Here is a 26,387-nt window from a genome sequence, read left to right as displayed (position 1 = left end):
GCTATAAGTTAAGGTGTTAATTCTAATTCCTAGAGCAACCACTAAGAAAATAACTAGAAAATACATAGGAAAAGAAATGACAAAGAATTAAAATGGTACACTAGAAAATACCTATTTAACACAAAAGAAGGAAATATGTAATGGAGAGATAGAGGGATAAAAAAGACAAAAGTTCAAGAGAATGAGAAGACAAGCCACAGACTGGGAGAAAATATTTGCGAAAGACACATCTACTAAAGGACTATTATCTAAAATGTACAAAGAACTCTTAAAAGTAAACAATAAAAAAAATGAACAACCTGATTAAAAAATGGCAAAAGACCCAAACAGACACCTCAGCAAAGAAAATGTACAGATGACAAATAAGCATGTGGAAAGATCCTCAACATTATTTGTCATTAGGTAATTGTAAACTAAAACAACAATGAAATACCACTACCTACCTATTAGAATGTCCAAAATCCAAAATGATTGCACTGGACCAACCAAATGTCAAATGTTGTCGGTTTCTTATAGAATGAAACATCCTCCTACCATACAATCTGGCAGCTGTACTTCTTGGCATTTACCCAAGTGACTTGAAGACTTACATCCTCACAAAAACCTGCACCTGGATGTTTATAGCAACTTTCTTTATAATTGCCAAAAGTCAGAGGCAACCAAAATGTCTTTCATGTAGGTGGATGGATAAATAAATGGTGGTACATCCAGACAACGAAATACTATTCAGCGCAAAACAACCTGCCTAGCTGTCAAGTGATGCAAAGACATGGGGGAAACTTAAATTCATATTACTTAGTGAAAGGAGCCAATCTGGAAAGGCTACATAATGTATAATTCCAACGTATGACATTCTGGAAAAGGGAAAACTATGGAAACAGTGAAAAGATCAGAGATTAGGGGAGAAGGAGGGGTAAATAGGTAGAGCACAGAGGATTTTTAAGGCAGTGAAACTGTTCTGGGTCATACTGTAATGGTGGCTACATGTCATACACATTTGTCAAATGTATACAACACCAAGAGCAAACTCTAATGTAAACTATGAACTTTGGATAATAATGATATGTCAATGTAGGTTCATCATTTCTAACAAATGTACCACTCCGGGACATGACATTGATAGTGGGGGAAGCTATGCGTATGTGTGGGGCAGGGAGTATATGGGAAATCTTTGTACTTTCCGCTATATTTGGCTGTGAACCTAAAACTGCTCTAAAAAATAGTGTAAATTTAGAAAAAAGTTAATCTCTATTAATGTAAGTTTATGTTAGATGTTAGGTAGTGGGAGAGAGGAAAACAAAAATAACTTGTTTAATATATACAAATATATTAATGTCAAAGCAAGGAAGATAGTCCTATTAAACTATTCAGTCCTTTTTCTGTTATATTCACTCACAATTGAAGTCCTTATTTCTGTACCTTTTAGGTAGTTTACAGCTGGTATTTATAATTTCTTTTGTCTACTACCCATTCCATATTCCTTTTGCCCTTAGTAAGCACCTCATTCATAGTTTCTTACCTGGTGGTGTGACTCAAACCTTCATTCCTGAATAGTCTATGCCCTTAGCAGTCCTGCTGCTTTCAGTTGTTGTAGTAAAAGTTAGCAAAGACTTTTACTAAAGTTACTATAAGACATGGGAGTACTAAGATGAACCCCATAGCATCTTTTGAGTTCCAGGCTAATCCTTTTTGTCCTCATTATGTAGTAACAACCCAATATTCTCATGATAATCAAGTCAATCACCTCAGTCACTTAAAACCCTTCTTAACGTGTTCGTTCAGTGTCATGTGGAGCCCAAAGTGGCCAGGTGGCAGTCTCTGCTTGCTTCCAGTTCAGTGGAACCATTGTTGTATCTATGACTTCTAGATTGGCAAGTAAAAATTTTGCTAGTGGATTATTATGGATAATGGTGAGAGGAACCACTCTCTTTTTTATCCTTGATTCCCAGGAGATTTGTGTATCCTGGCTATTGAAAAACAGCATCATTGATTGAGAGTGTGTTCCACACTTTGGAGAATATTTCCCCAGCCCAGCAAAGTATTGCTAGCACCATTATAGAGTCTTCAAAAGACCTTTACATTATTCTATCAGACCAACTGCTTCACGGTGATAGAATACATGGTAAGTCCAATGAATGCTGTAAGCAGGAGTCCATTCCTGTGTTTTATTCATTGAGGCTGTTAAATAAGCTGCTTAATCAGAAATACTATGTGGAATACCATGCTAGCAAATCTAGCACAAAGATCAAGGGTAAAACCCTAGGACATATAAAAATTAAAGGCGGAGGCGGAGAAGAAGAGACATTTAAGAATATTGAGAGGAAATGGTCAGTTATCCAAGGAAGGAGAGTGTTTCAATAGTAAGAGATTGGGGCAGAAAAGTTAGATCGATAAAGAGTGGAAAGCGTCCTTTCAATTTGGCTATTATCAAGTCATTGGCAGTCTTGGAGCAATTTTAGTGAAATGTTTTGCATGGAAGTACATGGGAATTCCGGAAGAATTACAACTGAGAAAGTGGCAACAATAGTGTTGATAAGCTTTTAGGAATAGTGGCTGTGAATGGAAAGGAATATGGAGGGTCTGTACCTCAATTGCAGGTGTGTGTTCTGTTTGAATGAAGTCTTAGATTTGATCTTAGCCTGGTCACTCTTTGCAATATACAGTTTTGTTGATCCTAGTTTTTCAGTCTGTAAAATGGGAATAAAACATGGTAGCCACCTTGTAGGGCTGTTCCGTGGATTAAATGAGAAATATGTTTACGTAAAGCACAGAGCAGAGTCCCCAAAACAGAGTAGGAAAACAATAATTGCTAGTATTCTCCTTTCACTATTACTACAAAAGGAAGCCACAATGGAGCTAGTTGCTAGTAATAAAGCCCTTGTTTGTATCACAGCATGAAAAACAATTTATGACCATTTCAGAAGAATATTCTTTAATTTGTAAAGAAAATAATTTTCCTTCTAGTATGACAGCCTCAAGGCATCAATATCTGTAGTAAATATTGTGCCCAGTGCTACCCAGACATTATTTTTAAACTATTTTTCTGCCTTTGGTAAATAGACTAAACTGTTTCCTTTATCCCTCAAAAGAGTTAGGTCATACTTCAATGTTGATTGTGTTGCTAACGGGACACGGAGGAGTTGGGGTGATGATAAACTTTTCTGTGGTATGGTCATTGAAGGCTTAAAGGGTTACAGTTTGCACTTGAGACAGTGATTTAAATTCTTTTAGACAGCTTTGTTGCTCTCGTATAGGAAGCTTCTGTTGCATCAGATGCATATGTAATTTCAGTTAGTTGTTTTTATTGACACATAACTTTTTTCTTCTCTGAAAGAACATGTTTTTACTATAATTGACTTGTTTGCCATTCTGAAATATTTTTGTTCTGCCATCCACTGAAACACTCAGAAAACATGCTTTGTAGTAACAATATGATTTTTTTCATATCCATAGTCTTTCTGAAAATTGAAGTATAATTTGCATGCAATAAAATGCACTGTTCTCTCAAAAACACAGTTGTTTTTAGCAGCACTATTCGTAATAGCCAAAAGGTGGAAACAACCCAGCTGTCTGTCATCAGCTGTTGAATGGATAAACAAAACGTGGTATATTCATACAGTGGCATATTCTTCGACCATAAAGAAATGAGGTACTGACACGTGGAGGAACATAGATGAACTTTGAAAACATTTTGCCAAGTGAAATAAGGCCGTCACAAAAGACCACGTATTATATGATTCCATTTATATGGAATGTTCAGAATAGACAAATCTGTAGAAACAAAGTCGATTACTAGTAGTTTGGAACTGGGCGAGATAGAAGAGTGATGGCTAAAGAGTATGGGATTTCTTTTTGAGGTAATGAATATGTTCTAAAGTTGATTGTGGTGATGGTTGCGCTTATCTGTGAATATACTAAAAACCATTGAATTGTAAGCTTTAAATGGATGATTGGTTTTGATAATTGTATACATCATGTAACTTCTAGCTAAAGCAAGATACAGAACATTCCCATTACCCCAGAAAGTTCTGTTGGTCCGTTTCCGGAAAATCCCTGGACTCCCCTCAAGCCCCTCTCTCCCGCTCTCTAGCCCCCTCAACTAGGATAAGACTTTTTGACTTCTACATTGTGGATCAGTTTTTCTGATCCTCGAACTTCATATAAATGGAATCATACAGTGTGTATATGTACACTTTTGTGTCTGGTTTCTTTCTCTCAGTAGAATGTAAGATTCATCTAATTTTTTTGTATCAGTAGTTCATTCTTTTTTTATTGCTAAATAGTAGGAATACTGTTTGTTTACATATACCAGTTTATTTATCCATTTTCCTGTTGATAGACATTTGAATTTTTTCCTGTTTGCAGGTATTATAATAATAAGGATACTGTGAACATTTTTGTACAAGTTTGTTTGTGGACATACTTTTTGCTTTTCTCTTGGGTTAATAACTCACAGTGAAATTGCTAGGTCATAGGGCAGCTGTATGCTTAACTTTATAAGAAACTGCCAAATAGTTCTCTAAAGAGTTACTATATGCTTTTTAATATTAGAACTGGATGACAAATTTTAACATTTAACAAGTCTTTCTCTTCCTCTTTACCTTTAGTTCTATTTCTCAGAGTCAACTCCTTTTAATATTTCTTTTGGGTTTTTCCAAAAATTGTTATGCCTATGCAAAATAGGCCAAAAATATGTATATGTGTGTTTATTCAATCTTTCTGTATGTATATGTGTATATGTGTATATTTATCCCATTGTAGACTGCTTTTTTAACTTATATCTTAAAAAATCTTTTTATATTGTCACTTGCAGATGTTATTTATCCTTTTTAATGCCTGCGTAGTATTCCCATTGTAAGAAATTTATAGACATATAGGTGTCCAGTTTGTTACATACGGTGCTGCAGTAAGCATCCTTGTGTTGTTGCATACTTTTTCAAGTATACTCGTAGGATAAATTCCAAACAGTGGACTCACAATATCACTAGGATATAGTGTATTTAAAGGATAGTAAGTATGTTAAATTGGTGGATTTTGCCAACTTTTCTTCAAAAATGATTATAGCAACGTGTATTCCCAACAACAGAATATGAGAGTGCTTCTTTTTCTACAATCTTGTCAACATTGAATTTTTTTTTTTTATCAAGTGTAAACAATTTTGCCAGTCTTAGCAGGTCATCCACTTCTTTCCTTTGTGGACTAAAAAGCTAATCTAAAACCCATCAGGAGGGTAGAATTTACCCAGTTTTCAAATACTTCAAAGAGAGACTCACACTTTCTGCGGTATCCTTTGAAAACCCTTTCCAATATTTGAGTCTACACTGTTGGTAAAATTCTCCTCTTATCTTCAGTGTTTGAAGGATAGTATTTAGTGGTGGTATAGCATTTGGGGGGAAAGACTTAAAAATCTTGATGGCCTGATTGGTAGTCTGAATAAGGATGAGGAATTATTGAAGAGTAAGTGTTTACTTGCTGCATGTTGAGGATTTGGATATACTTCAAGTAAATCTGACACATGACTATTAGCCATAGCCCAAGAAAGAATTCCAGCTCCTGGAAAATATATCAGAATGACAGCTCTGAGTAGTTTAAATATTTTTGCCCTGGTAACTTGGATAACAAACTGCAGTGGGAGTCTAAGAGAATCAGAAAATGATCAAGTAAGTGCTTCCAAAACATACTGAATTAAGATGGGGTGGGGAGGATTTAAGCTTCTCTTTTATAAATGGTATTAGTTTAATTGTGAGATAGTGCTACTTTGGTGGGAACTCAGTATTGGAGAATTTGCTTTAAAATTAAAGTTCTATGATATTAGTTTCTGATTTTAACTTTTTCAGATCTGAGTGAAAAAAAGCTTTTAGCTGCCATAGCAGTACCTGTAATAGAAGGAAAAGATAGACTTAAGCATTTGAATCGAATATTCTTTTGTTTACTGTCAGTTTAAAAACATGAATTCCTTTTGGATTTTCTAATTAGAAAAATCACATTAAACCTGAGGTTTTTGTTGTTGTTTACTTTGCAATGGTCATATGACAAAAAACAAATTAATGTCCAAATAATAATATAATATTTTATTCCCATTTTTAAAGTGCTTTCACATATATTGTGCAACACTTACAGAACACTTGTTTAAAATGAAGAAGTAAATTTGACTTTAGCTTATTCTTAGCTATCTCTGATTTTTGAAAATGCATATTAATGTCTGTGATCTGCTGAAAGGGCATGAAAGTGCCTTTGAGATAAAGCTCCTGACAAGGGATTGTTACTTTGAAGTTGAAAGTTGGTTATTTAGTTTTGCCTTTTGTACCAATTCAGCCTTCATTTAGTGCCCTTCCAGTATGGCTTCAACCTAGTTTGAGATCCTGATCTTTCATTTTTCAGTCCATGAAAGTTCAACAAATGCTTGCTGTGTGCTCACCTTATCATTAGGTGCTGTAGGTAACTGATTTCTCAGTGTGGAGTCTACTAATGGACTGGTTCAGCATCTGCTGTAGCTTTTCATTTAAGCATTCCTGCCCTGCCCTTGGAAATTCTGATTCCTCGGTCTGGTTGATCCTAACAGTTTATATATTTTCTAAAGTTCCCCTAAGAGCTCTCATGCACAGCCAGGTTTGGGACTAGGATACACAAGATAACCATTGCCCTCTGGAAGCATGCACGAGGAAGATACTGTAATAACACAAATAATTATAATGCAAGGCAGATTTAAGTGCCTTAGGCAAAGCACACACCAGAACTATGAAGGGAAGAAAAGGGGAAGGGGGAATGACGGCTGAAGATTGAGTGAATACCCACCACATCCCAGCTTCTGTGCCGGCACTTACATCTAGTTGGGTTTTGGAGGAGGAGATACAGAAATAGGAAGCATGTTTAAACTAAACTGGACTATTTGTTTAGCAGATGTGTTTAATGCCTTCTCACCTCTACAAACTCTTGTCTTTGCTGTTTTCTCAATAACAGCAGCAGATACTTATACAGCACTAAGTGCTGGGTACTGTTATACGTATTCTTCAGGCGTAAATGCATTTAATTCTCATCTCTATTTTTATATTTTATAAAAGAGGAAAATAGAGGCACAAAGTGACTTGCCACCAAGCTAGAGAGTAGCAAAGCTACGATTCAAACCCAGGCAGTCTATTTCTAGAGTTCAAGCTCTTAACCACTACATTCTATTTCAAAGCCCTTTCCTCAGTAGAAATGCCCATCTTCAAAATCCCTCTCAAGTGCTACCTATTTTAGATAGAGCCTGATTTCTTGATCCTTTCATGGATTAAATTAGTATTTCCGTTTTCTGAACTCTTGCTATGTCAGTACTTCTCTTTTGACATTTATGCTTTTTAGTATGTATTATAATTATTTATGGCCTTTTAAAAATCTCCCCTATTTGACTAAGAGCCTGTGAGGGCAGGATCCATATTTCGTCTCTCTCTGTACCCTAAACAGTGCCCAGAGCAAGACTTTGCACATATAAAGGGCATAGTTGAATGAATTAAGTGCTCCTTTAAAATCTGAAAGGTGATATGGGGCAGAGGGAATAAACTTGTTTAGTGTGGTAAGAATTAGGATCATTGGGAAGAATTTATGGGAAGTAGATTTGGGGCTGATACAGAAAAGAACTTTCTAACAGGGCTTCTCAAGATGGCATAGGTTGCCTCCTGAGAGCATGCCTCCCCTGTCACAGACCACGCACAAGAAATACAAGGAGCAACCTGATGGGAACGTTGTCAGGGAACTGCCCGTCTGTGAGGGCCTAGGGATCCTTCCTAATTCTAAGAAGCTCTGAGCCCCCAATGGGATGTAATTATTTTTCCTGAATTCATATAGTTTTGTTTTTGGTTTTTTTTGAGGAAGATTAGCCCTGAGCTAACTACCGCCAATCCTCCTCTTTTTGCTGAGGAAGGCTGGCCCTGAGCTAACATCCATGCCCATCTTTCTCTACTTTATATGTGGGACGCCTACCACAGCATGGCTTGCCCAGCGGTGCCATGTCCACACCTGGGATCTGAACTGGCAAACCCCGGGCCACCGAGAAGCGGAACGTGCAAACTTAACCGCTGCGCCACTGGGCTGGCCCCTCATATAGTTCTTGATTTTCTTTTTATTGAAGTATAGTTGACATACAATATTGTATTAGTTTCAGGTGTACAACATAGTGATTCATAGTTCTTTATGTTTTTAATGGTACATGTATTATTCTATCATGTGATTTTTGTTTATGTTTTTTAAACTTAGGGTTTAAGGATTTGGATGAAAAAGAAATGAGAGTAAATGGGATGTTAACCAGAGGACCTAGTATACTCAAATCATGGCTTGGCTCTTCTGCTCTAAAAGGGTCACCAAAAGAAATACAACCTAAGACGTTGACTGGCGAGATCTCAATCCAATATTGACTCTGAAAAAGTCAGTAAGGGCTCAATAGCTTTTTATTAAAGCATCTATTTCACTTCTCGTCATATCCTACAGACCACCCGTCCTCATTCCCATTGCCCAGAATTTTGCATTTTTACCACTGTGATGTGAGGAGAGGTATGACTTATCATTAGACTTTAATGAACACTCTCCAGTAGCAGGAGAAATGGAGCCCATGAGAGGGTGTTTACTCTTCATACTGTTGCCAGGTAGAGATAGCGAGGAGCAGGCACTGGCTTTTATTGCTCTTGCCAAGTGGAAAGAATAGAGAGAAGGAAGATCATGTGTGTATACCCCACATTTTATTTTATTATTTTAACAGTTTTATTAAGGTAAAATTAACATATAATCAACTGCACATATTTAAAATGTACACTTTAATGTTTTGACATATATATACACCTGTGAAACCATCACCATAGTCAAGACAGTGAATATATCCATCAACCCAAAAAGTGTCTTCGTATGTGGTTCTTTGTAATCCCTCCCTCCCCCTACTCCCCTCCCCTCATCCCAAAGCAATCACTGATCTGCTTTCTGTCACTATAGATTGGTTTGCATTTTCTAGAATTTTATATAAATAGAATCTTACAGTATATACTCTTTCTTTTTGGCTGCTTGAGATTCATCCATGTTATTGCATGTATCGAGGGTTCATTCCTTTTTATTGCTTAGTAGTATTCCATTGTATGGATGTATCACAGTTTATTGTTGATGGACATTTGGGTTGTTGCCAGTTTTTGGCTTTTACAAATAAAGCTATTGTGAACATTCATATATAAATCTTTATATGAACGTCTATTATGTTTGCTCTTGAGTAAATACCGAAGAGTGGAGTGACTAGATCATGTGCTAGGTGTGTTTTTAGCTTTTAAGAAACTGTCAAACTGATTTCCAAAGTGCTTGTACCGTTTTGCATTCCCACCAGCAGCGCCTGAGGGTTCTAGTTCTCTTGCATCCTCCTCAGCGCTTAGTATGGTCAGTGTTGTAAATTTGAGCTGTGCTAATCAGTGTGCAGTGGCATCTCCCTGTGGTTTTAATTTGCGTTTTCCTAATGGCTATTGATGTTTGCATCATTTCATGTGCTTACTTGCATCTGTATATCTTCTTCCGAGAAGTGTCCATTCAGATCTTTTGTCCATTTGGGGGGCAAGATTGGGTTTTTCATTTTGTTGACTTTTGAGAGTTCTTTATATATTCCGTATATGAGTTCTTTATCATATACATAGTTTTGCAAAGATTTTCTCCCAGTCTGTGACTTTGCATTCCTTAGTAGTGTCTTTTGAAGAGCAGAGTTTTTTATTTTGTCTCATTTATCAGTTTGTTCTTTTATGGGTTTACTTCTGGTATTATATCTAAGAAATCTTTGTCTAACTCAGGGTCACAAAGATCTTTTTCTGTTTTTTCTCCTAGATGTTTTATACCTTAAGTTTTCCATTTAGATCTGTGATCCATTTTGAGTTAATTTTTGTATATAGCACAAAGTATGGATCAAAGTCCATTTTTTTCATTTATTTGTTTACTTTCAGATGTATATCATAATACATTTCAAATTCTGTGTAGATTACATCATGTTCACCACCCGAAAACTAATCATAGTCCATCTACTCATATGTGAGCCTAATCACCCCTTTTGCCTTCCCTCCTACCCCTTCCCCTGTGGTAACCGCCAGTCCAATCTCCAATGCTATGTGTTTGTTTGTCGTTGTTTTTATCTTTTACTTGAGTGAGATCATATGGTATTTGACTTTCTCCCTCTGACTTATTTCACTTAGCATAATACCCTAAGGTCCATCCATGTTGTCACAAATGGCTGGATTTCATCATTTCTTATGGCTGAGTAGTAGTCCATCGTGTATAAATACCACATCTTCTTTATCCATTTGTCCCTTGATGGGCACCGAGGTTGCTTCCAAGTCTTGGTTATTGTGTATAATTTATAATATATAAATCTTTATATGAACATCTATATAAAGATGTTATATAATAATAATATATAATTATTATTATATTATAATAATATAATAATTATTATAATGTCCATACTTCCTAAAGCAATTAATTTAATAAGCATATTAAAATGTCCATACTTCCTAAAGCAATCTATAGATTCAACGCAATCCCTAACCAAGTTCCAACAATATTTTTCACAGAAATAGAACAAAGAAACCTAAAATTTATATAGAACAACAAAAGACCCCGAACAACCAAAGGATTCCTGAGAAAAAAGAACAAAGCTGGAGGTATCACACTCCCTGATTTCAAAATATACTACAAAGCCATAGTAACCAAAACAGCATGGTACTGGTATTATATCTAAGAAATCCTTGTCTAACTCAGGGTCACAAAGATCTTTTTCTGTTTTTTCTCCTAGATGTTTTATACCTTAAGTTTTCCATTTAGATCTGTGATCCATTTTGAGTTAATTTTTGTATATAGCACAAAGTATGGATCATTTTATCTTTATCTTATCGTAGTCTATCTTCAAATGATATTACACCCTTTCACTAATAGTAAAAGAACCTTACAATAGTATACTTACATTTCTCCTGTCCAGGCCTTATAATGCTGTTGTGAATTTTTCTTTTACATATGTTATAAACCCCACAGGAAATTATTATTTTTTGCTTAAATAATTGGTGTTCTTCTAAAGAGATTTAAAAAAATAAGGAAGAAACCTTATTAACGCAGGTAATTACCACTTCCAGTACTCTTCATTCCTTTGTGTAAATCTGTGTTTCCATGTGCTATCCTTGTCCTTCTGCCTAAAGGACTTCAGCATTTCTTAGGGTGCGGGTGTTGCCGTGTGGAGATGAATTTTTTCAGCTTTGTATGTCTGAAAATGTCTTTGTGTTACTTTTGTTTTTGAAAGATATTTTACATTTGGTAGCATTCTAGGTTGATAACTTTATAGCTTTTAGAGGGAAAAACTACTCTTATGTAAATATGTATCCTTCAGTATATGCTGAATCCATTAAACCTTTTTGCCCTTTGAAACTCTGCAAACTTTTTCTTTCTCAAAAAGCCAGCCTCCAATAATAGAAAACCATGCTTTTTTTGTGTTGTTTATGCTAAGGCCTTTAGTAATTTGAAACTAAAGCTAAATTATTACTTTTTTGCACTTGGCTGTCTCAATGGTATAGGAAGAGTTACAGGTTCAAGGAAGCAGAGGAAGAAAAGACCGCGGGTACTATCTCAAAATATTATCCTCTGTAGTTTTTCCATTCTGTGGTTTTCCGTACCACTTAATATTTATCTTTATTAGCACTTTATATTACACTGTGAATTCTTTGTATCATTAGTTCTTAGTGGAGTGTTTGGTCCATGTTCGAATGGTTTATTTTTAGTAGCAACCAGACTATGTACCTGTGTAGCTGAGTGCTAGGCTAATGATTCTTATATAAAAAGATGGACTATCTTGTTAGGCAATTTTTGCAGCAAGATATCAGTAAAATGAAGTAATCAGGTTAAAAATTTTTTTTCCCTTCATAAGAGACTATAAAAGGGCATTACTGTTTGAATATACTCATTGACAGGATGCCCATTCCTATGTCCATCTACAATTTATAAGTATATGATATTCATGTTTGATAGTTTATTTTTTTCCAAGCATAGGAAAAATATGGTTTTCAATTCAGTGCCAGAAGTTATCCAAGAAAGGGAAGTTTTTAAAAAAAATTTGCTCAAGTAGTTTATGCTTTCATTGACTGTCTGCTGTTATGAAACTTCTTTGCCAAGTGGATTTCTGAGGCCAACTTTTGACTTTCATTCTTCACAGATCTAAATTCTAGAAATACAAAAAACACCAGTTTATTTCAAAAGTAGACAGCCAGAAAGCTCAAATAATCAGTATGTTTTCCCACTGACACCCATCTTCTGTCAAAAGCAAATAAATGTCAAGAAAATAAGTTGGTAATATGGATCTTTATTCCCTCCCTCTCTTCTTCCTTTTTTGCCACGTATGAGTTAGGGTAGAGATTACTGCAGCGTACCACATCTTCTGCAGCGTCAGTCGTGTGGTGTGATCGAAATGACTGCAGAATCCGGAAGTGCTTCCAGTATTCCTTCATGTTTTCTCCCCGTCTCTCCCTACCCGCCCCACTCCCACTCTCATATTGGCTGTCTTGAGCACTCTCTAGCCTCGCTCACTTCACTTTCTATTCCTTAAGTAGGCCATGTTCCTTCTTTGCACATGCTCATCTCAGTTCTTGAAGCATTCTTAGAATTCCTCTTTTTTGCTTGGCTAGCTCCTCTTTATTCATAGGACCTCAACTGAGATCTCCATTCATCTGGGAATCATTCCTTGACCTGCCAAGCTGTCCTAGATAGTCCTCTGTGTGCTTGTAGCACTTGTGCTAATCCTTTGATAGCATTATCAGACCGTATTGCGAATGCCTGTATCTTTATATCTCAGACTGTCAGCTTTACAAGGGAAGAGACCATGCCTGTCTTTTTTATTGATGGATCTTCTGAGCCTTGCACAGTGTCTGGCACATAACAGGCATTCAGTAAATATTTGTTGGATGGATGGGTAGATGAAATCTAATTGCTTCCTTGCATTTTTTACTAAGATTATATCATAAGCATTTTCCTAAATTGTTGAGAACTTTATAAACATCATTTTAAATAGGAACAAAGTACTTTGTCATACGGATAGCTCATAATTTATATAAACATTCCTCAGTTATTTTACTTCTAGATTGTCTAGTTTTTCACTCTTATAACAATGTGATGAACAGATAGTCTTGTGTGTAAAACTTTGCCTTTGCTTGATTATTTCTGCAGAATGGTTTTCAAGGCATTTTAAAGGCTCTTTATTATTTTATACATTGCCTTCCAGAAAAGGTTGTACCAGTTTGAACTTTCACCAGTACTATGTTGAGGTGGCTGTCTCTCCATAGTCTCCCCCGCTTTTTTTTTTCTTTTTTTTGAGGAAGATTAGCCCTGAGCTAACTACTGCCAGTCATCCTCTTTTTGCTGAGGAAGACTGGCCCTGACCTAACATCCATGCCCATCTTCCTCCACTTTATATGTGGGACACCTACCACAGCATGGCATGCCAAGCGGTGCTGTGTCCGCACCCAGGATCCGAACCGGCGAACCCCGGGCCACTGAGAAGCGGAATGCGCGAACTTAACCACTGTGCCACTGGGCCAGCCGCTCCCCAGCTTTGATTAGTCCCATTTTTAAATATCTTTACCAATTTCATTGGTTAAAAATGATACCTTTCTGTTTGATTTGATCAAGGTGATGTTGAATATTTTCTCAAATATTCGTAAACTATGTATATTTATTCTTTTGTGAAGAAAAGTAGCAGTATTTCCACACCCATGTGTATATAAAGACCAGTTGGAATACTTTGTTTTGGTCTTACATATTCACTGAATGTTTAAGCTTTTTTTTCTTGGTGAGGAAGATTGGCCCTGAGCCAACATCTGTTGTCAATCTTCCTCTATTTTGTATGCAGGAGGCTGCCATAGCATGGCTTGAGTGGTGTTTGGGTCCACACCTGGGATCCAAACCAGATTCCAAACTGGCGAACTCTGGGCCGCCAAAGCAGAGTGCGTGAACTTAACCACTACACCGCCAGGCTGGCCCCTGTTTAAGCTTTTTATATGGCAGGTTTCTAGTAAAATTGATTGCCCCAGAGTTTGGATATATTAGTGGAATCATTCACTTCGAGATTCCTCCTTAATATTCAAAATGCTCACAAATCAAAAAATCATTACCTATTTTGAAACAGTGTTTAAGATCTATATTCTGTAAATATATAGACACTGCTTGGAAATAGGAAGTGGCAGTTAAATTTCTTGAGGAGTTTGGGGTTTAGACAGGAAAATGCCACAGGTGCTGAGGAATGGGAAGTTGGAATTGGGAGTGTGGTCGGGAGAACAAGCATTGTAGGCAGCCCTGTGGGGCTCTGCCTCCAGGACGTGAAACCAGTCTCTCCTGATGCAACATTGTTGACTCAGCTGTACTTGAATAGCCCGTCTGGTGGAAAGCACGCAAATGCAGATCAGGAGGCGTGGGTTCTAATCTCAGCCCTGGAATTAGCCTGCTTTGTGACCCTTCACAAATGACTTAATGTTGTTTCTCGGCGTTTACATCATAAAGTTCTTTCCAGCTCTAAGAATCTTTGATTTTCTTATCCAGGGGTCAAATTGATATGCTTGTGAATCCAGAGCTATTCTTGTGAATAGCTCTGGAAAACAATTCATTCTTGTTGGAAACTATTTAGAGAAAAGAATAGGAAAATTCTCCATACCAGCTAAATTTTTTAGGGCAAGAAAACTCCCAACTCTTAGATTCTTTTGATACATTAAACATGGTAAAACTAGTTCTTTTTATGCCATTTTGCCTGGGGCAGAGAACTGTCTATTCACTGTTTTCTCTTGCAACATGGCCAGAAAATGACAGGGTGGATAGATTTAAAGAGTGCGGGGAATTTCTTAAGCCTGGATACTGTCTAAATACAAAGATTACTTTCGGGGGAAAACTAGCAGTAAAAACCATCAGTGCTTTTAAGAGAAATTATTATTTAGGCAAATGTTGTCTCAGCTTAATTAAAAGTCACCATTAAACATTAGCCCTTTGCTGCCTGGAGAAGCTGGCTGGGGCTTTCTCCAGCCAGCAGAATCTGACTGCTCTGTGTTCGATTTGTTAGGTCTGGCTCAGTGCGCTGAACTCTGCTGGCAGCTGAGAGGGGAAGCCGGAAAAAGGCAAGTTCCTGGTGCAAAGGTTGCTCTGCAGCATAATTTAGGCCTTGGAGGAGCTGCAGTTGTCACGCTCTACAGGATGGGTTTTCCTGAAGCTGCCAGGTAAGTGGCGTTCTGGGGTTTGTCTGGCAATGAATCCTCCTGACTTTTCACAGCTGATGACGTTGTACGTGTAAAAAGTACTAATTTTGTTGTACTCAAAGAATAGGTATCTCCTTACATTGCTTTAATAGCATGCCTTTAAAACTTTAAAACTGCCCATTAGCTTTTAAACTTAACCAGCCTTAGGAACATTTTGTTCAATAAGGAGGCAGCGTAGTCAAAAGAGCTTGCTGAACTGGAAGTCCAAGCTGGCTGGGTCCTTGTCTCAGCCCTGCCAGCCTGAGTAATTGTCATTTAGGCAAGTTGCTTTTTGGTTTCCCTTCCCGCAATTTGCTTTCTCCCCGTAGCCTGCCAGGCCTCTGAGGTTGTTTGGAGAAAGTCATCAGATATGCTGATTGGATTTCTGCACATGTATGTCTCTGAATCCAGCTCAGCCCTCCCCGAGGCTAGGATCCTTCGTGTTCGTCTTGCTGCTTTCCTCCCTGTGCCTGTCACATGCCTGTGCTCCTCAAATCTCTGAGCACTTTCTTTTCCCAAAATTTCAGGATCCCTCGACTTCCTAGCTCATCTCAGAGAAGTGCTCCTCCTTCCTAGAGGGAAGGTCCTTCCTTTCCCAGGCTTGGCCTTTCTCTTTGCATGCTTTTTGTGCCCCCGCCCCTTTCTGTAACTTTGTTCCCAATATTATGTATATTCCCTTTTGAATCTTTCCATGCTTGCCTTACGTTGCCTCCCTTCCAAACATATTCCAGTCTTCCGTATTCTAACAAATCTATTTTTCTTCTCACCTTAATTATTCTTTCGTGATGAGCCTTTTATGTTGAGCCACCTTTGTTTTTCCGTGCTGACATACTTACAGTCTAGTTTCTGACCTCACCACTGAGGTCAGGTCGGGCCGGCGGTAACCTGATTATGAAGTTATGGAGTGTCCTTGTCTTTGTTTTCCGTCCTTATTCTCTTGAACCTTGGCTGCACCTTTCAACACTGATTGGCTCCCTTTTTTCTCCTGAAATGTTTGGTAATTATTTATTCACACTTTGTTTCCACAAAGGGTATGCAACACATTTCTTTTACAGAATTTACTATATGTGTCACAAGCTCTTGAGTCTCTTATTTTCACTCTTCTTTTTCTGCCTGGAATATCATTTCTGTTGTGAAAATTCTATCTTTCTTTTAAGGCCCAGCTCAGGCACCATCTCCCTTTAAATATCAACAGCACTTTGTACCTTTTGGGTCCCTATCCAAGTTTGGTTTACTTGTAGTGTATCTAGCTTGTTTTTTATTCTCTTTATTTTATTTTTTTTCACTTGAGGTAACATAAGTTTATAACATTTATAAATTTAAGATGTACTTCATTATATTTTGATTTCTGTGTAGACTACCTCACATTCACCACCCAAGGACTAATTACTGTCTGTCACCATACACATGTGCCCTTTTACTCCTTTCACCCTCCTCAGTCCTCCCTTCCTCTGTGGCAACCACCGATCTAGTCTCTGCATCTATGTGTTTGTTTGTTGTTGCTGTCTTTATCTTCCACATGAGTGAGATCATACAGGTGGTATTTGGCTTTATCTGTCTGACTTCTTTCATGATAACTTCAAGGTCCTCCATGCTGTTGTCCAGCTTGTTTTTTATTCTGTTTACTATATGAAATCGTTGAGGCCTAAGGCTATGACTTACTTACCCCCGCCTCTCTGAAGATTTCTCTCGTAGTAAATGTTTATTGAATCGAATCAAATAAAAAGATGTTGAATTTTAAGTTTTCTCCTAAATCTGATGCATTGGTTCTGGGCTGTCCTCTGGAGTTGCACCAGTTTGTATTTGGAGTTGAAAACTCTCAGTAAAGCCAAACTGTAGAGCGCTACCAGAGTCAGCATATTAGTGTAGCTGTCTCGTTTTCTCAGAAGAGAAGGTTGTGAACTTTGGGCAATAAATTGTCTTTTAAACAAGGAATTCTCATAGTTGTTTTATTTTCAAGAGACTGAATAATTGATAGAATGTTCGCAATAGCTACGGTTGATATTTCTGGGAAGACAGAGGCATGAAAAAATCCAGATGATATATTAATGACTGAAAAGAAATTGGCTTGAAATATTAAAGATATTATTGATAGTTTTAGTGATAGAACATAACTCACTCCAAAGGCCAAAGTTGAGAAAGTAATTCTAACTCTGATGGTACAAATATAGTTTAAAATGAGGTTGTGGTTTGGTTTTAAACAAAGTAATTTTAAGGTACACATTGCACATGATCTGATTTGCTAAGTTTCTCGTTTAGCTGACTTTCATGGAGCAAGTGCTTGATGCTTAGGCCCCCAAGTATGGTCCTCTGAGTATGTGGGGAAGGCAGACATAGTTTTTTCAAAATGCTGTGGAAGTCTACGGGAAGATATTATAATGAAGAAGGTAAATTTGAACTAGGATGGCTAGAATTGCCTGGCAGAAGAGTAGAGGGAGGGGCATTCTAGGCCTGTACCTGGGTACAGAGAGTTGAAAATACGTGGAGGTTTGATGAGTGGTTGTGCTGTGTGGGTGGAGGTGGGTTATTTTGCGTGTGCCTGGGGAGAGAGGCAGAGTCAGTAGTGTGTCGGGGTCAGGAGATGCAGCTGTAACAGGAGATTGGATCATGGTTTTGAAAAGCTGTGCTCAGGAGTTTGGAGCTATCCTACAGAATATGAATTTTAGCAAAAGATCATGTGGTTATATTGCACTTTGGATAGATCAGTCTGGTATATTTTCTAGTTGAATGGTGGAGAGACCAGAGGCCAGGAATCCCTGGGCAGCAGAGAGTAGTGTGGACAAGAAATGTTAAGTGCTGCAACAGGGCCAGTGAAAAGGAAGAGGAGCAGTCATATTTAAGAGCTACGACCAGTTGCATTTAGTTTACAGTTAAACTTTTCTTTAATTTAGACTAGTTTTGAATGTGAGTATTGACTTTGTATTATAACATCCTATTCATTTTATGTAAATGAAGAGCTTTTATGATAGACTGACGATAGATTTGCATTCTATAATCTGTTAAATGAAACCTATCTTTAAAACCCAACTTTGTTTTGTTTTTTCCATTTTTTAATTAAGGTGTCATTTACATACAGTAAAAGTCACCCTTTCAGTGCGTAGTTCTACAAGTTTTGGCAAACATATACAGTCATATGACTACCACCATAATCAAGATACAGAACAGTTCCGTCACCCCCACATTTCCTTGTTCACCTCTGTCGTCAACCCTTTCCCATACCCTCCAGCCCCTGGCAACCACCGATCTGTTTTCTGCCCTGTAGTTTTGTCTTTCCACAATATCATGTGAATAGAATAAAAAAGCCTTTGAGTTTGGCTTCTTTCATGTAGCATAATGCATTTGAGATTCATCTGTGTTACTGTGTGTATCAGTGGTTTGTTTCATTTTACTGCTGAGAGGTATTCCATTGTATGGATGTACCACAGTTTGTTTATGCATTCCTTGGTTGAGGCGTATTTGGATTGTTCCAGTTTGTTTTTTAATGGAAAATTATTTAAGTTAGCTTAAAATTTTAACTCAACAGGTGAAAACCCTGAGTGATATAAGAAATTAAAAGTTAAAAGTAAAAATTCTATCCATGTAATGATTACAACTGTGTGCCTGCTCATAAATGAGGACTAGAAAAAGCAATACGGAAAAATGAACATAGGAAGCTTTCTGGAGTGTTGGGATTGTAGGTGATTAGCTTTTTCATTTTCTAGATTTCTATTTTAATTAAAATCCTTTTTTTGACATAATTTCAAACATACAGGAAAAAAGTACAAGAATAGTACAAGGAACTCCTATATACCTTGTACTCAGATTTACCAGTTGTTTACATTTTGCCCCATTTGCTTTATCATTTTTTCTCTGTGTGTATATATATATATATTTTTTTTTTTCTGAAATATTTGAGAGAAAGTTGGAGACATTAATGTTCCTTTATCCCTGAATATTTCAGTGTGCTTTCTAAAAACAAGGACATTCTCTTACTTAACCACAGTATAGTTATCAAAGTAAGAAAATTTAACTCTTATACGATACTATTACCTAACCAAAGGACATATTCACAGTATGACAACTGTCCCAAAAAAATCTTTATAAAGATACTATAAGCTTTGTTTTTTCTCCTTGTCCAGAATCCAATCCAGGATCCTGAATGCATGTAGCTGTTAATGGCTCTTTAGTTTCCTTTAATCTGAAATAGTCACTCAGCCTTTCTTTGTATTTCTTTACTTTGACTTTTTTTTTAAAGGTATGCTTTTTTGGTGAGGAAGATTGGCCCTGAGCTAACATCTGTTGCCAATCTTTCTCTTTTTTTTTTCTTTGTCCCCAAAATGCCACTACATAGTTGTGTATCCTAGTTGTAAGTCATTCTAGTTCTACGTGGGGTGTTGCCACATCACGGCTTGATGGATGATGTGCAGGTCTATTCCTAGGATCCAAACGGCGAACCCCAGACTGCCAAAGTGGAGCGCACGAGCTTAACTACCGTGCCGCCTGACGGCCCTGGCTGGACTTTTTTGAAGAGTGCAAGTACATTCTTTAAGAGTGGAATGTCCCTCAGTTTGTATTGCTGTTTCCTCATAATTAGATTCAGGTTATACTTTTTTTGCAGGAATACCACTGAAGTGATGTTGTGTCGTAGTGCATCGTGTCTGGAGGCACACGTTGGTTGTTCTATGTTGGTGATCCTTAGCTTTGATCATCTGATGAAGGTGATAGCTGCCGTATTTTCCTCTGAAAAGTTACTGTTTTTTCTTTGTAGTTATAAGTAATTTGTGTGAAATGCTTTGAGATTATGTAAATATCCTGTTCTTCATCAGAGTTTTACCCATTATCCATTCATTTTAGCATCCATCAATGATTTTTTTCTAACTTCATCATTCCTTATATTTAAGTGGCATTCTGCTGTAAGAGTTCCTCTTCTCCCCCATTTTTAAATATATCCATATCTATCTACCTATTTATCTATTAATAGATATATATCTAAATAAATAAACATCAATAAATATATCAGAGGCCAGCCCGGTGGCACAGCAGTTAAGTGCACATGTTCCACTTTGGCGGCCCAGGGTTTCACCGGTTCAGATCCCAGGTGCGGACATGCCACTGCTTGGCAAGCCATTCTGTGGTAGGCGTCCCACATATAAAATAAAGGCAGATGGGCACGGATGTTAGCTCCGGGCCAGTCTTCTTCAGCAAAAAGAGGAGGATTGGCAGCAGATGTTAGCTCAGGGCTAATCTTCCTCAAAAAAAAAAGAAAGAAAAGTAAAATAAGGCTTACTTGAACATAAGCACTGCAATACTGTAACAATCGACCTGATAACCAAGATGGCTGCTAAGTGACTAAGGGCGGGTAGTGTATACAGCATGGATACACTGGACAAAGGGATGATTCATGTCCCAGCTGGGGTAGAGGGCTGGTGTGAGATTTCATCACACTAGTCAGAATGGTGCAGCAATTTAAAATTTATGAATTGTTTCTTTTTAGAATTATCCATTTAATATTTTCAGACAGGGGTTGACCGCAGGTAACAAACTTCGGATGAGGAGGGACCACTGTATTAACTTTTTTCTAATCTAGATGAAAAGTTGGGTAATCATTAGCTTGATGAGCTTTTCAAAACAAGCAAGATAGATATCTGTGACCTGTGGGAACTTGTCTGAACTCTGCCCATAAAGTATCGAGGACTTTGTACACTGAAAAGTGCTGCTAGTATCAGTTATTGTTTTATCATAAGTGATTAAGAAGTAGCAAGCTTGGAGAAGGGCCCAGTGATGATTAAAAGCTGAAAAGCTGGACCATTAATGAGATGAAATTGGCTTGTGGAGGGCTAGTTGTGGCCACTTGATTTTAGGTCACTTATGCAGACTTTTTTCTGAGAAGATGGTATGGTATACCATGGATAATTCAGCTCTAAATAGAACAGGAAAAAATTAGGACTTAGGTAAGGGAGAATTCAATGTAATTTCAGTTCCATTCAATCGCTATTTTCTGAATACCTATTGTGTGCCAAGAATTGGGGATATACAGATTATTTTTTTTAAAAAGATATGGTATCTGTTCTTGAGAATCTGGCATTTCATAGGGTTTCACAGAGAAGGAATTTCCTGGCCTGGATCTTGAAGGGTAAAGTGGAGTTTGCTGAGACAGAGGTCTCCAAACACAGGGAGCAGCAATGGTAAAGGCATGGAAGCGTGAAGGAGCATGCCGTGCTCCGAGAACTGCGCAGATTTCAGCATGGCGAAAGCTTAGGTTCCGTTCCTTGTTTGTGATATTAATATGATTCTTCTGGTAGGCTCACTTTTCGACTTTTTAGACTTTCATACCCACCCTTTTACCCTCAGTCTCAGCTGATCACTTTGCTTTATACGTTGTTGAAAAAATAGAAGCCATTAGATTTAAACTCCCTCATTTTCCATGCTGAGACCTATAGACCTATCTAGAATTGCACCCATCTGATCCTCTTTCTTTCCTTCAGTCTCCTCCTCTTCCTATCACAGGCCGCTAGATCTCGTCTCATCTCCTGTTGTCGCCTTCTCATGACTTCTCTCCTCTCTCCTTTCCCCAGTTCATCACCATCATCAGGCAAGCATGCTCCTATGTGTTTATCTTAAAACAAAAACAAACTTTCCTTGATATCACACTCCCCTCCAGAGACCACTCCATTTCACTGTTCCCGTAAAAGCAGTGTCTCAGAAGAGCGACTCTTGTCTCTATTTTCTTCTCCTTTTCACTCCCTAATTCACTATTGTCTGACTTCTACTTTCCAACACTTCCGTATAATTGCTTTTGTCAAAGTCACCTTACTTACCATGTTTCCAAACCCAGCAGGTACTTGACCTTTGGCAGCATTTCTTTCCTGGCTTCTTTCTCCTTCTCAGTCTCTGTAACATCATTCTCTACTGATTTTCCTCTTGCATCACTGGCTGCTGCTTCCCCTTCTCTCGCAGACCTCTAAATAAGGAGTTCCATAGGGTGTTGTCCTAGGCTCTTTTCTTTCTCTTTCGTCCCCTCAAGGTGAGCTTGTCAGTTCTCATGGATTCAAATACTTTGATTATGCTGATGATTACCCCCATTTTATCTCCAGCCCAAACCTCTCTGAGCTCCAGACGCTCATATCCAACTGCATTCTTGTCTCACAAACATCTCATCCTTAATGTCCCTAAAACGGAGCTTTGGTCCTCTCTACTCCCACTAGGTTCTTCCTTTTATCAATAAATGGCACTACCATTCCCTCAGTTATTCGGGCCAAATGCCTGACTCATCCTTGCCCTTTCACCTCCCCTTAGATCTCCCTCATTCCCAGCAGTAAGGCCCATGGATTCTATCTCCAAAATGTGTTTTGAATCCACTTCCTTTCCTCCCTCTCCACAGGCAGACTAGTCCCGACCATCGTCGCTTCTTACCTGGACTGCTCGGCAGCCTCCTCAGGAGCGCCTCCGCTCCATTCTTGCACTGCCTGCCCCGACTTCATTCTGCACACTGTTGTAAGAATTATCACAAATCAAACTACTTCCCCTCCCTATTTAATCACTTCTGTGGCTTCCCAGATTCCCTACTTTGGCCTGCAGGATCTGGTACCCGCACAGTTCTCCGGTTTCATTTCTTGTCACTGTCCCCCAACTTATTGTACTCTATTGACGCTGGTTTTGTTTTACTTTCTTTTAACATACCAGGCTCTTTTCTCAGGATCTTTGCAATTTTCTCTTTGAATGGCCATCTCCTTTTCTTCCTTTAACTGGGTCTTAGCTTAAATTTACCTGCTCAGAGACATCATCCCTTGACTGCCCTACCTAAAGTACCTTCCTCTTTCTGTTTGCTTTCTAATACGTACAGTGATTTTGTCTGTTTCCTTCTTCTTCTCCTCCACTGGAAGAATGTAAACTCGATGAGGACAGGGTCTGGGTCTGACTTGTTTACCGTCATACTCTCAGTTCCTCCAACAATGCTGGTTATGCAGCAAGCACTTATTAAGTGTTTATGAAATGATAGAAAAAAGGGAAAGGAGAAATGGATGGGACAGGAAGGGAGAAAGAAAAAAGACACAGAAGGAAGGAGAGAGGATAGGGAAAGAAAGAAGAGAAGGGGGAAGGGGAAGGAAAAAAGAAAGAAATGCTCACTGAGCAGCTGCTGTGTGCTCGACTCCTTCAGATATATTCTTCCGCTGTTGCTCCACTCTTGGTCCCAGCCATCACCAGCATGCTTGTGGTATGTCAGAGGAATTACTTAACATGCTAAGGTGCTCTCATCTTCCTCAGGCCCCTCGAGTTTCTGTCTGTATCTAATACTTAAGGCTCTGGAGCGCTTAGCAGTCATGGTTGTCATTTTTTACCATGGACCAGGGTCTCTGCTAAGTGCTTTATACACAGGATTCCACGTAATTATGCAAAGTCATTGCCACTCTTTACCTTCTTCCCTGCCTCCCCACCAGAGGTGTGCAGAGGTGAAGTAGCTTGCTCAGAATCATGTAGCTAGCGAGTGGAGGAAGCCCTTGGGATTCCAAACCAGGTTTTTGTGGCTGTGCAGACTGTGTTCCTTCTGCTACATTAGGCCATGTATGTATGGTTGTTCCCTAAGTGTCAATCAACTAATAAGCAGATCGTTGTTAAATTCATATCTTATATCATAGGTAAAAAATAAACCTCAAGTCCAACCTCTGCTTACTCCCTACTTCTTATAACTCTGTTCTAATCACCATCATCTCCGGCCTGGATTCCTGCAGGAGCCTCTTCACTGGTCTCCCTGCCTCCCCACTTGCCTTCTCACAGCCCATTTCCCAGCTGGCAGGCAGATTTATTTTCCAAAACAAGTAAATTGAACCATGCTACTTTCCAGCTTATACCCTACGGTTCTTCTTGTACTTAAAATGAAACCCAGACTCCTAACCGTGACCTATAAGCCCCTCATTATCTTGCCCCGCGTGTTTCTGTGACCTTAGAACCTTCTCCTCTGCCCTGCTCCAGCCGTACTGGCCTCCTTAAGCTCTTTCTACCTCAAGTTCTTTATACTGGAAGCACAGAACTGGCTTCCCCACCTAAATCTTTACAGGGCTGGCTCATTTGCATAATTCAAGACCTAATTTAAATATCACCTCCTCAGAGAGGGCTATCTTGCCAGGCTTTCTAAAATAGAACACCCAACACACATAAATATACTTTCTCTATATCCCCTTAACCTGCCTTATTTTCTTCATAGTAACTATCTTCTTTATTTCTTTTCTTGTGCATTCCCCTCACCCTGGAGTAGCTTTGTGAGGGTAGGTTCTTTGGTTTACCATATTTTCAAGGACAATGCCCAGCACCTGGTGAGCATTGGATATTTGTTGAAAAAATGAGAAGAAAAGCTTAATTGTTTTATGGGTTAATAACAATTTCCTTTGGGTACAAGTCACAATGTCTCTGTTGTTAGGGCTTTTGAAAATTACTGCTGTATAAATGTTGAAAAACCTAGTCCCTGTATGACTCCGTGGATTGTAGTTGATTCTTTTCTTTCCCCAGTTATTTTGGAACTCATCAAATTGAGGCTGCACCAACCAGCTCTGCAGTCGATGGATTTAAGGCCAATCTTGTCTTTAAGGAGATTGAGAAGAAGCTTGAAGAGGTAAGTAGTATTTACATAAAACGCTACCAGGAGGACCCTAGGCTAGAGGAAGCAGATACAGATTTCAGATGTTGCCATGAAGTGGCACAAGTTGAAAATGTACATTGTATTGTCAGGTATTAAGTGTATTTTAGATTTCTGCGTGTCTGTTACGGCTTCCTGTAAGTCTGGTAAGAGTGCGTTTCAGAAATGTAGAAATCTCCAGATTTGAGTTACATAAAGAACTGTAGTAAAATGCTGTTAAAATCGTAACTTCAGAGGAAAGATTAACGCTTATCACTCTTTTCTCTGACTCTCTTTGTCAAAGAGATGATAATTATGGACAAAGTTCATTTATGTAAAGGGATTCTAATTTATTTTGATGCAGTCTCCTTCTGAATTAAAAAGATCTTACTTAGAACCATTCGAAAGAATGATATTTAAAGTGGGCCTTTAAAGTTACCTAATATCAAAACTCCTTTTAAAAGGAAATCTTTTGTGCTTGATTTTTTTCAAAGTAGTTTTTAATTTGTTTTTTCTTGTGGTAAAAACGATGCTAATTTAAAAACAATTCACACTGTACAGAGACATATAAAAAAAGAAAAAATGGGGCCTGCCCGGTGGCACAGGGCTTAAGTTCGCACGTTTCCCTTCTCAGCAGCCCGGGGTTCGCCAGTTCGGATCCCGGGTGCGGACATGGCACCGCTTGGCAAACGCCATGCTATGGCAGGCGTCCCGCATATAAAGTAGAGGAAGATGGGCATGGATGTTAGCTCAGGGCCAGTCTCCCTCAGCAAAAAGAGGAGGATTGGCAGTAGTTAGCTCAGGGCTAATCTTCCTCAAAAAACAAAACAAAACACAACAACAACAAAATAAATCTCCTGAAATTCCATTACTTAGAGTTCACTAAATTGTTAACAGTGGTTGACATTCTTTCAGATATCTCTCTGTGTAATATGAATGTACAGTTTTACATAACAAGGATCATACATTACATGTTGAGTTTTAAAAATTATATGTATATGCAGATCTATTTTTATGTACAATAATTAGTTCTTGATAGATAATAATCATACTAAGGCAATCTAACAGTAACTCTTTCTCCAAACAGAGAGTTATTCTCTTCGGCAAAACTAAATATTTACTTCATTGTTTCAAACCTAAAGGCATCTTGGGATTTCATTATTGATTTTAATTTGAAGACCAACAAGGCACAGTTACAGCCACTGTCACGCAGTTCTGGTCACACGTCTATTAAGCTGATCAAAGAGGGCTGAAATAAGGGAAAGGATTCAGAACATTTAAGCTGTGCGTTTCAGTCGTGTTAGAGCCGCAGTGTGAAAGGCAGACATTGTGCAGGTCTTGTAAGTCCCGTGTTGTAGCACAAAGGACTGCTTAACATCTAAGGTGATTGCTCTGTGCGTGGGAAAACAGCTAACGTGACTGATGTCTCTTGACAAAGGACCCTGCATTTCTAAGATTTTCATACTGGTCAACAACCTTCTTGAGGTAGAGAGGGCCAAGGTCGACAGTTCCGGGCAGGCAGGCACTGGCCCGGGAGCTGCATACCTGTCCTG

General features: G+C 38.3%; 1 protein-coding gene across 3 annotated transcripts in view; it reads left to right on the top strand.

The window, feature by feature from the left end:
- Positions 1–26,387, top strand: part of SCP2 (sterol carrier protein 2) — a 124,900-nt gene that overhangs the window by 79,930 nt on the left and 18,583 nt on the right. For 2 of the 3 annotated variants that reach the window (XM_023629861.2, XM_070259949.1), the window contains exons 12-13: positions 15,074–15,227; positions 24,729–24,831. In XM_023629861.2, coding sequence (XP_023485629.1) covers positions 15,074–15,227; positions 24,729–24,831 — 257 coding nt within the window. Of the gene's footprint in view, positions 1–5,530; positions 5,661–15,073; positions 15,228–24,728; positions 24,832–26,387 lie in introns of those variants that run through there. The other variant, XM_070259950.1, reaches the window with a different exon arrangement.

Source organism: Equus caballus, chromosome 2 (genome assembly GCF_041296265.1).
Source record: "Equus caballus isolate H_3958 breed thoroughbred chromosome 2, TB-T2T, whole genome shotgun sequence".
NCBI classification, from domain to species: Eukaryota; Metazoa; Chordata; class Mammalia; order Perissodactyla; family Equidae; genus Equus; species Equus caballus.
Note: the sequence above shows the minus strand (reverse complement) of the source record. Positions and strands in the feature narration are given on the sequence as shown.